Genomic DNA, 11,537 nt, shown 5'->3' on the forward strand with positions numbered 1-11,537 from the left:
ATTAGGCGAAGGGAGCAGGAGGCTGAACACAATGTACCATCTGGGAGGTGAAATCCTGCAAGAGTCAAATAGAGAGAAAGATCTAGTGGTCGATATCACACCGAACCTGTTCCAAGAGGCCCACATTAAAAGGATATCATCACCGGCATATGCTAGACTGGCCAATATAAGAACTGCCTTTAGAAACTTGTGTAAGGAATCGTTCAGGACCCTGTATACCACTTATGTAAGACCAATCCTGGAGTATGCAGCTCCAGCCTGGAGTCCATACCTAGTTAAACACAAGACGAAGTTAGAGAAGATTCAGCGGTATGCCACCAGACTGGTCCCGGAACTGAGAGGAATGAGTTACGAGGAAAGGCTAAGGGAGCTGAACCTCACAACCCTGGAAAACAGAAGAGACGTGAGGAGACGGGGAGACGTGATAACCACCTACAAAATTCTCAGGGGAATTGATTGGGTGGACAAAAACTCTTTAGCGTGGGTGGAACACGAACAAGGGGACACAGATGGAAACTTAGTATCCAGATGAGCCAGAGAGACGTTAGAAAGAATTTTTTCAGTGTCCGGGTAGTTAACAAATGGAATGTATTAAGTAGTGTTTTGATGGAGGCTGACTCCATACACAGTTTCAAATGCAGATATGATAGAACCCAATAAGCTCAGGAATCCGTACACCAGTTGATTGACAGTTGAGAGGCGGGACCAAAGAGCCAGAGCTCAACCCCCCCAAACACAACTAGGTGAGTACTGAAATCACAATAGCATGATGCATCATATGAACAAATCCACAAGAGCTGTGACGAGGGTTCGAATCTACGTCCAAGGTGATCCCTGACGCTGCCTTGATCAACTGAGCTACAACAAGGTCAAAAGAATTGCAACTAGAAGTTCTACTGAATTTAATTGGATCCTGCAGCATCTCCGAGACACAAACTAGGGTTTTACTCAATTCCTCTATGCACCATGCGGAAATTGATGAAACACCAGATGATGATGTTATTGAAACACCCACTGCTGCAGCTGCTGTTGTTGATGAAACACCCAGTGCTGCAGGTGCTGTTGATGAATCTCCCAGTGCTGCAGCTGCCGTTGATGAAACACCCTGTGCTGCTGCTGCCGTTAATGAAACACCCGGTGCTGCAGCTGTCGTTGATGAAATACACAGTTCTGCTGCCGTTGATGAAACACCCAGTGCTGCAGCTACACTTGATGAAATACCCAGTGCTGCAGCTGCCGTTGATGAAACACTCAGTGCTGCATTTGCCGTTGATGAAACACCCAGTGCTGCAGCTGCTGTTAATGAAACTCCCAGTGCTGCTTCTGGAGTTGATGAAACACCCAGTGCTGCAGCTGCCATTGATGAAATACACAGTGCTGCAGCTGTCGTTAATGATACACCCAGTGCTGCTGCAGCCGATGATGAAATACACAATGTTGCTGCTGCCGTTGATGAAACACCCGGTGCTGCAGCTACTATTGATGAAACACCTGATGCTGCAGATGCCGTCGATGAAACACCCGGTTCTGCAGCTGCCGTTGAGGAAACGCACAGTGCTGCTCCTGCTGTTAATGAAAAACCCGCTGCTGCAGCTGCCGTTGATGAAACACCCGCTGCTGCTGCTACCGTTGATGAGTTGATGAAACACCCAGCGCGGCAGCTGCCGTTGATGAAACACTCAGTGCTGCTTCTACTCTTGATGAAACTTCCAGTGCTGCAGATGCCGTTGATAAAACGCCCAGTGCTGCAGCGGCGGTTGATGAAACACCCGCTGCTTCGGCCGTTGATGAAACCCCCAGTGCTGTGCTGCTTCATCCATTGATGAAACACCCAGTGCTGTTTCGGCCGTTGATGAAACACCCAGTGCTGCAACTGCCGTTGATGAAACACCTAGTGCTGCAGCTACGGTTGAAGAAACTGTGCTGCAGCTGCTGTTGATGAAACACCAACTGCTGCTGCTGCTGCCATTTATGAAACACCCAGTGCTGCAGCTGCCGTTGATGAAACACCCAATGCTGCAGCTGCCGTTGATGAAACACCCAATGCTGCAGCTGCCTTTGATGAAACACCCAGTGCTGAAGCTGCCGTTCACGAAACACTCAGTTCTGTTGCCGCCGTTGATGAAACACCTATTGCTACAGCTGCCGTTAATGAAACACTCAGTGCTGGTGTTGCTGTTGATGAAACACCCAGTGCTGCAGCTCCCGTTGATGAAACACCCAGTGCTACAGCTGCCTTTGATGAAACACACAGTGCTACAGCTGCCTTTGATGAAACACCCAGTGCTCCTGCTGCAGTTGATGAAACACCCAGTGCTGGTGTTGCTGTTGATGAAACACCCAGTGCTGCAGCTCCCGTTGATGAAACACCCAGTGCTACAGCTGCCTTTGATGAAACACACAGTGCTACAGCTGCCTTTGATGAAACACCCAGTGCTCCTGCTGCAGTTGATGAAACACCCAGTACTGCTGCTGCCGTTGATGAAAAACCCAGTGCTGCAGCTGCTGTTGATGAAACACCCAGTGCTGCTGCTGCCGTTGATGAAACACCCATTGCTGCAGCTGCCATTGATGAAACACCCCGTGTTGCAGCTGCCGTTGATGAAACACCCAGTACTGCTTCGGCTATTAATGAAACACCCAGTGCTACAGCTGCCGTTGATGAAACATCCAGTGCTGCAGCTGCCGTTGATGAAGCACCAAGTGCTGCATCTGCCGTTGATGAAACAGCCAATGCCGCAGCTACCGCATTGATGAAACACCCAGTGCTGCAGCTGACGTTGATGAAACACCCGATGCTGAAGCTGCCGTTGATGAACCACTCACTGTTTATGCTGCAGTTGATGATACACTCAGTGCTGCTGCTGCTGTTGATGAAACACCCTATTCATCAGCTGCCGTTGATGAAACACCCGGTTCTGCACCTGATGTTGATGAAACACCCAGTGATGCAGCTGCCGTTGATGAAACACACATTGCTGTAGCTACCGTTGATGAAACACCCAGTGCTGCAGCTGCTATTGATGAGACACCCGGTGCCGCTGTTATCGTTGATGAAACACCCAGTGCAGTAGCTGCAGTTAATGAAATACCCATTGTTGCAGCTACCGTTGATGAAACACCCAGCGCGGCAGTTGCCGTTGATGAAACACCCAGTGATGCAGCTGCCGTTGACGAAACACCCATTCCTGCAGCTATCATTGATGAAACACCCAACGCTGCAGCTGCCGTTGATGAAACACCCGGTGGTGCAGCTACCGTTGATGAAACACACAGTGCTGCAGCTGCTGTTGATGAAACACCCAGTGCTCTTGCCACCGTTGATGAAACACCCGGTGTTGCAGCCACCGTTGATGAAACACCCGGAATTACAGCTACCGTTGATGAAACACCCGGTACTGCAACCACCGTTGATGAAACACCCCAGTGCTGCAGCCAGCGTTGATGAAACACCCGGAACTGCAGCTACCGATGATGAAACACCCGGTGCTGCAGCCACCGTTGATAAAACACCCGGTACAGCAGCTACCTTTGATGAAGCACTCAGTGCTGCAGCTACCGTTGATGAAGCACCCGGTGCTGCAGCCACCGTTGATGAAGCATCCGGTGATGCAGCTACCGTTGATGAAGCACCCGGTGCTGCAGCCACTGTTGATGAAACACACTGTGCTTCAGCGACGATTGATGAAACGCCCGGTGCTGCAGTCACCATTGATGAAACACCAAGTGCCTCAGCTGCCGTTAATGGAACACCCGGTGCTGCTGCTGCCGTTGATGAAACACCCAGTGATGCAGCTCCCGTTGATGAAACACCCAGTGCTTCAGCTGCCTTTGATGAAACCCCCAGTGCTGCAGATTCCGTTGATGAAACACCCAGTACTGCTTCGGCCGTTTATGAAACACCCAGTGCTGCAGCTGAAGTTGTTGAAACACCCAGTGGTGCAGTGGATGTTGATGAAACACCCAGTGCTGCAGCTACTGCGTTGATGAAACGCCCACTGCTGCTGCTGCTGTTGATGAAACACCCAGTGCTGCTGCTGATGTTGATGAAACACCCGATTCTGCAGCTGCCTTTGATGAAACACCCGGTTCTACACCTGATGTTGATGAAACACCCAGTCCTGCCGCTGCCGTTAATGAAACACCCAGTGCTGCTGCAGCCGTAGATGAAACACCCAGTGCTGCAGCTGCCGTTGATGAAACTTCGCTATGGCTACAACCTTTGATGAAACACCCAGTGCTGCAGCTGACATTGATGAAACACCCATTGCTGCAGCTAGCGTTGATGAAACACCCAGTGCTGCATTTGCTATTAATGAAATACCCATTGTTGCAGCTACCGTTGATGAAACACCCAGCGCTGCATCTGCCGTTGATGAAACACCTGTGCAGCAGCTAACGTTGGCGAAAGACCTGGTGCGGCAGCTACCTTTGATGAAACACCCTGTGCTGCAGCTACCGTCGATGAAACAGCCGGTGCTATAACTACTGTTGATAAAACCCCTGGTGCTGCAGCTACCGTTGATGAAACACCCGGTGCTGCAACTGCCGTGGTGAAACACTCGGGTCTTTAGCTACCGGTTTGATGAAACACCGAGTGCTCCAGCCACCGTCGATGAAACACCCGGTGCTGCAGCCACCGTTGATGAAACACCCGGTACAGCAGCTACGTTTGATGAAACTCTCAGTGCTGCAGCCACCGTTGATGAAGCACCCTGTGCTGCCGCTACCGTTGATGAAGCACCCGGTGCAGCAGCCACCGTTGATGAAACACCCCTGTGCTGCAATCACCGTTGATGAAACACCCAGTGCTGCAGCCACCGTTGATGGAACACCCGTTGCTACTGCTGCCGTTGATGAAACACCCAGTGCTGCAGCTGCCGTTGATGAAACAACCGGTGCTGCAGCTACCGTCGATGAAACAGCCGGTGCTATAGCTACCGTTGATGAAACCCCCGGTGCTCTAGCTACCGTTGATGAAACCCCCGGTTCTGCAGCTACCGTTGATGAAACACCCAGTGCTGCAGCTACCGATGATGAAACACCCAATGCTTCAGCTGCCGTTGATGAAACACCCAGTGCTCCAGCCACCGTTGATGAAACACCCGGTATAGCAGCTGCCTTTGATGAAACTCTCAGTGCTGCAGCCACCGTTGATGAAGCACCCTCTGCTGCCGCTACCGTTGATGAAACATCCGGTATTGCAGCTACCGTTGATGAAACACCCGGTACTGCAGCTACCGTTGATGAAACACCCGGTGCTGCAGCCATCATTGATGAAACACCCGGTGCTGCAGCCACCGTTGATGAAACACCCGGTACAGCAGCTACCTTTGATGAAACTCTCAGTGCTGCAGACACCGTTGATGAAGCACCCAGTGCAGCAGCCACCGTTGATGAAACACCCTTTGCTGCCGCTACCGTTGATGAAGCACCCAGTGCAGCAGCCACCGTTGACGAAACACCCCCAGTGATGCAATAACCGTTGATGAAACACCCAGTGCTGCAGCCACCGTTGATGAAACACCCGTTGCTACAGCTGCCGTTGATGAAACACCCAGTACAGTAGCTGCTGTTGATGAAATACTCATTTTTGCAGCTACCGTTGATGAAACACCCAGTGCTGCAGCTGCCGTTGATGAAACACCCATTGCTGCAGATATCGTTGATGAAACACCCAGTGCTGCAGCCACCGTTGATGAAACACCCTGTGCTGCAGCCGCCGTTGATGAAACACCCGGTGCTGCAGCCACCGTTGATGAAACTCCCGGAGCTGCAGCCACCGTTATTGAAACACCCAGTGCTGCAGCTACCGTTGATGAAACACCCGTTGCTACTGCTGCCGTTGATGAAACACACAGTACAGTAGCTGCTGTTGATGAAACACCTGGTGCTTCAGCTACCGTTGATGAAACAGCCGGTGCTACAGCTGCCGTTGATGAAACACCCGGTGCTGCAGCTACCGTTGATGAAACACCCAGTGCTGCAGCTACCGTTGATGAAACACCCGGTGCTGCAGCCACCGTTGATGAAACACCCGGTGCTGCAGCCACCGTTGATGAAACTCCCAGTGCTGCAGCTACCGTTGATGAAACACCCGGTGCTGCAGCCACCGTTGATGAAACACCCAGTGCTGCAGCCACCGTTGATGAAACACCCTGTGCTGCAGCCACCGTTGATGAAACACCCAGTGCTGCAGCTACCGTTCATGAAACACCCGGTGCTGCAGCCACCGTTGATGAAACACCCAGTGCTGCAGCCACCGTTGATGAAACACCCAGTGCTGCAGCCACCGTTGATGAAACACCCAGTGCTGCAGCCACCGTTGATGAAACACCCTGTGCTGCAGCCGCCGTTGATGAAACACCCGGTGCTGCAGCCACCGTTGATGAAACTCCCGGAGCTGCAGCCACCGTTCATGAAAAACCCAGTGCTGCAGCTACCGTTGATGAAACACCCGGTGCTGCAGCCACCGTTGATGAAACACCCAGTGCTGCAACTTCCGTTCATAAAACACCCGGTGCTGCAGCTGCCGTTGATGAAACACCCGGTGCTGCAGCTACCGTTCATGAAACACCCAGTGCTGCAGCTACCGTTCATGAAACACCCGGTGCTGCAGCTTCCGTTGATGAAACACCCGGTGCTGCAGCCACCGTTGATGAAACACTCGGTGCTGCAGCCACCGTTGATGAAACACCCTTTGCTGCAGCCACCGTTGATGAAACACCATGTGCTGCAGCAACCGTTGATGAAACACTCGGTGCTGCAGCCACCGTTGATGAAACACCCAGTGCTGCAGCTGAAGTTGTTGAAACACCCAGTGGTGCAGTGGATGTTGATGAAACACCCAGTGCTGCAGCTACTGCGTTGATGAAACGCCCACTGCTGCTGCTGCTGTTGATGAAACACCCAGTGCTGCTGCTGATGTTGATGAAACACCCGATTCTGCAGCTGCCTTTGATGAAACACCCGGTTCTACACCTGATGTTGATGAAACACCCAGTCCTGCCGCTGCCGTTAATGAAACACCCAGTGCTGCTGCAGCCGTAGATGAAACACCCAGTGCTGCAGCTGCCGTTGATGAAACTTCGCTATGGCTACAACCTTTGATGAAACACCCAGTGCTGCAGCTGACATTGATGAAACACCCATTGCTGCAGCTAGCGTTGATGAAACACCCAGTGCTGCATTTGCTATTAATGAAATACCCATTGTTGCAGCTACCGTTGATGAAACACCCAGCGCTGCATCTGCCGTTGATGAAACACCTGTGCAGCAGCTAACGTTGACGAAAGACCTGGTGCGGCAGCTACCTTTGATGAAACACCCTGTGCTGCAGCTACCGTCGATGAAACAGCCGGTGCTATAACTACTGTTGATAAAACCCCTGGTGCAGCAGATACCGTTGGTGAAACACCCGGTGCTGCAACTGCCGTGGTGAAACACTCGGGTCTTTAGCTACCGGTTTGATGAAACACCGAGTGCTCCAGCCACCGTCGATGAAACACCCGGTGCTGCAGCCACCGTTGATGAAACACCCGGTACAGCAGCTACGTTTGATGAAACTCTCAGTGCTGCAGCCACCGTTGATGAAGCACCCTGTGCTGCCGCTACCGTTGATGAAGCACCCGGTGCAGCAGCCACCGTTGATGAAACACCCCTGTGCTGCAATCACCGTTGATGAAACACCCAGTGCTGCAGCCACCGTTGATGGAACACCCGTTGCTACTGCTGCCGTTGATGAAACACCCAGTGCTGCAGCTGCCGTTGATGAAACAACCGGTGCTGCAGCTACCGTCGATGAAACAGCCGGTGCTATAGCTACCGTTGATGAAACCCCCGGTGCTCTAGCTACCGTTGATGAAACCCCCGGTTCTGCAGCTACCGTTGATGAAACACCCAGTGCTGCAGCTACCGATGATGAAACACCCAATGCTTCAGCTGCCGTTGATGAAACACCCAGTGCTCCAGCCACCGTTGATGAAACACCCGGTATAGCAGCTGCCTTTGATGAAACTCTCAGTGCTGCAGCCACCGTTGATGAAGCACCCTCTGCTGCCGCTACCGTTGATGAAACATCCGGTATTGCAGCTACCGTTGATGAAACACCCGGTACTGCAGCTACCGTTGATGAAACACCCGGTGCTGCAGCCATCATTGATGAAACACCCGGTGCTGCAGCCACCGTTGATGAAACACCCGGTACAGCAGCTACCTTTGATGAAACTCTCAGTGCTGCAGACACCGTTGATGAAGCACCCAGTGCAGCAGCCACCGTTGATGAAACACCCTTTGCTGCCGCTACCGTTGATGAAGCACCCAGTGCAGCAGCCACCGTTGACGAAACACCCCCAGTGATGCAATAACCGTTGATGAAACACCCAGTGCTGCAGCCACCGTTGATGAAACACCCGTTGCTACAGCTGCCGTTGATGAAACACCCAGTACAGTAGCTGCTGTTGATGAAATACTCATTTTTGCAGCTACCGTTGATGAAACACCCAGTGCTGCAGCTGCCGTTGATGAAACACCCATTGCTGCAGATATCGTTGATGAAACACCCAGTGCTGCAGCCACCGTTGATGAAACACCCTGTGCTGCAGCCGCCGTTGATGAAACACCCGGTGCTGCAGCCACCGTTGATGAAACTCCCGGAGCTGCAGCCACCGTTATTGAAACACCCAGTGCTGCAGCTACCGTTGATGAAACACCCGTTGCTACTGCTGCCGTTGATGAAACACCCAGTACAGTAGCTGCTGTTGATGAAACACCTGGTGCTTCAGCTACCGTTGATGAAACAGCCGGTGCTACAGCTGCCGTTGATGAAACACCCGGTGCTGCAGCTACCGTTGATGAAACACCCAGTGCTGCAGCTACCGTTGATGAAACACCCGGTGCTGCAGCCACCGTTGATGAAACACCCGGTGCTGCAGCCACCGTTGATGAAACTCCCAGTGCTGCAGCTACCGTTGATGAAACACCCGGTGCTGCAGCCACCGTTGATGAAACACCCAGTGCTGCAGCCACCGTTGATGAAACACCCTGTGCTGCAGCCACCGTTGATGAAACACCCAGTGCTGCAGCTACCGTTCATGAAACACCCGGTGCTGCAGCCACCGTTGATGAAACACCCAGTTCTGCAGCCACCGTTGATGAAACACCCAGTGCTGCAGCCACCGTTGATGAAACACCCAGTGCTGCAGCCACCGTTGATGAAACACCCTGTGCTGCAGCCGCCGTTGATGAAACACCCGGTGCTGCAGCCACCGTTGATGAAACTCCCGGAGCTGCAGCCACCGTTCATGAAAAACCCAGTGCTGCAGCTACCGTTGATGAAACACCCGGTGCTGCAGCCACCGTTGATGAAACACCCAGTGCTGCAACTTCCGTTCATAAAACACCCGGTGCTGCAGCTGCCGTTGATGAAACACCCGGTGCTGCAGCTACCGTTCATGAAACACCCAGTGCTGCAGCTACCGTTCATGAAACACCCGGTGCTGCAGCTTCCGTTGATGAAACACCCGGTGCTGCAGCCACCGTTGATGAAACACTCGGTGCTGCAGCCACCGTTGATGAAACACCCTTTGCTGCAGCCACCGTTGATGAAACACCATGTGCTGCAGCAACCGTTGATGAAACACTCGGTGCTGCAGCCACCGTTGATGAAACACCCGGTGCTGCAGCCACCGTTGATGAAACACCCTGTGCTGCAGCCGCCGTTGATGAAACACCCGGTGCTGCAGCCACCGTTGATGAAACTCCCGGAGCTGCAGCCACCGTTCATGAAAAACCCAGTGCTGCAGCTACCGTTGATGAAACACCCGGTGCTGCAGCCACCGTTGATGAAACACCCAGTGCTGCAACTTCCGTTCATAAAACACCCGGTGCTGCAGCTGCCGTTGATGAAACACCCGGTGCTGCAGCTACCGTTCATGAAACACCCAGTGCTGCAGCTACCGTTCATGAAACACCCGGTGCTGCAGCTTCCGTTGATGAAACACCCGGTGCTGCAGCCACCGTTGATGAAACACTCGGTGCTGCAGCCACCGTTGATGAAACACCCTTTGCTGCAGCCACCGTTGATGAAACACCATGTGCTGCAGCAACCGTTGATGAAACACTCGGTGCTGCAGCCACCGTTGATGAAACACCCGGTGCTGCAGCCACCGTTGATGAAACACCCGGTGCTGCAGCCACCGTTGATGAAACACCCGGTGCTGCTGCCACAGTTGATGAAACACCCGGTGCTGCAGCCACAGTTGATGAAACACCCGGTGCTGCAGCCACCGTTGATGAAACACCCGGTACTGCAGCCACAGTTGATGAAACACCCGGTGCTGCAGCCACCGTTGATGAAACACCCGGTGCTACAGCCACCGTTGATGAAACACCCGGTGCTGCAGCCACAGTTGATGAAACACCCGGTGCTGCAGCCACCGTTGATGAAACACACGGTGCTGCAGCCACCGTTGATGAAACACCCGGTGCTGCAGCCACAGTTGATGAAACACCCGGTGCTGCAGCCACAGTTGATGAAACACCCGGTGCTGCAGCCACCGTTGATGAAACACACGGTGCTGCAGCCACCGTTGATGAAACACCCGGTGCTGCAGCCACAGTTGATGAAACACCCGGTGCTGCAGCCACCGTTGATGAAACACACGGTGCTGCAGCCACCGTTGATGAAACACCCGGTGCTGCAGCCACCGTTGATGAAACACACGGTGCTGCAGCCACCGTTGATGAAACACCCGGTGCTGCAGCCACCGTTGATGAAACACACGGTGCTGCAGCGGGTACTTTTTTGAAAACTACAACATCTTCTCCTTGGTGAAAATAATCTGAGTGTAGTTTCAACGGACATTAATATAACTATTGTACTACTGCCATGTGTTATGACCATTCCTATAATATACTAAGTAACCTGGAATACAATTTTCTGTAACATTAATGCTTCACTTGTCAATATTAATGTCTTTGAATGTGATTCCTCTTTAAATACGCGTGTTTTATGTTTATATATTCACATTTCAATATGTGCTAGTTGAACGCTTGATGGCTAGCTAAACCCCCTTGTGTTCACCTAGTTGTATTCACCTAATTATGCTTACGAAGGTTGAACTTTGCTCTATAGGCCCGCCTCTCACCTGTCAATCATCTGTTTCCAACTACTAACTAGCTATTTCCGCCCCCCCCCCCGCACACATACACTCACAGGAAGCAGCTCCGTAACAACTGTCTAATTCCCAGGTACCTATTTACTGCTAGGTAACAGGAGCATTAAGGTGAAAGAAACTTTGCCCATTTGTTTGTGCCTGGTCGGGGAATCGATCCCGGGCCACAGAATTTCGAGTCCTGCGCACTGTCCACTCAGCTACCAGACCTCTTGTGTGTGTACATACGGGGGAGGGGGATGTGCACACCCCCTGAGTGTGTGTGTGTATGTGAGTATATCTATTTGTATCGGCAGTTTCTAACTATTAGTTCTTGGGCCCTGCCTTTTTATCCAATTTATTTTACCTCTATTATGTCTACTA

General features: G+C 52.3%; 3 protein-coding genes across 3 annotated transcripts in view; all 3 read left to right on the forward strand.

Moving 5' to 3' along the window:
• Positions 1–4,166, forward strand: part of LOC123749222 (calphotin-like) — a 42,820-nt gene extending 38,654 nt beyond the window's left edge. Inside the window, exons 5-8 of the mRNA XM_069331644.1 lie at positions 920–1,804; positions 1,916–2,703; positions 2,775–3,395; positions 3,496–4,166. Of these exons, the coding sequence (XP_069187745.1) occupies positions 920–1,804; positions 1,916–2,703; positions 2,775–3,395; positions 3,496–4,166 (2,965 nt within the window). The remainder of the gene's footprint in view (positions 1–919; positions 1,805–1,915; positions 2,704–2,774; positions 3,396–3,495) is intronic.
• Positions 4,167–4,615: 449 nt separating this feature from the next.
• Positions 4,616–7,050, forward strand: LOC138368922 (mucin-22-like). The gene is made up of 2 exons (XM_069331645.1): positions 4,616–5,438; positions 5,600–7,050. Exons 1-2 carry the CDS (start codon positions 4,616–4,618, stop codon positions 7,048–7,050), a joined length of 2,274 nt encoding a protein of 757 aa, XP_069187746.1.
• A 449-nt stretch (positions 7,051–7,499) lies between these two features.
• On the forward strand, positions 7,500–10,834 carry LOC138368923 (mucin-22-like). The gene is made up of 3 exons (XM_069331646.1): positions 7,500–8,322; positions 8,484–10,364; positions 10,704–10,834. Exons 1-3 carry the CDS (start codon positions 7,500–7,502, stop codon positions 10,832–10,834), a joined length of 2,835 nt encoding a protein of 944 aa, XP_069187747.1.
• Positions 10,835–11,537: the final 703 nt, after the last annotated feature.

This window comes from Procambarus clarkii, chromosome 26, assembly GCF_040958095.1.
Source record: "Procambarus clarkii isolate CNS0578487 chromosome 26, FALCON_Pclarkii_2.0, whole genome shotgun sequence".
NCBI lineage: Eukaryota > Metazoa > Arthropoda > Malacostraca > Decapoda > Cambaridae > Procambarus > Procambarus clarkii.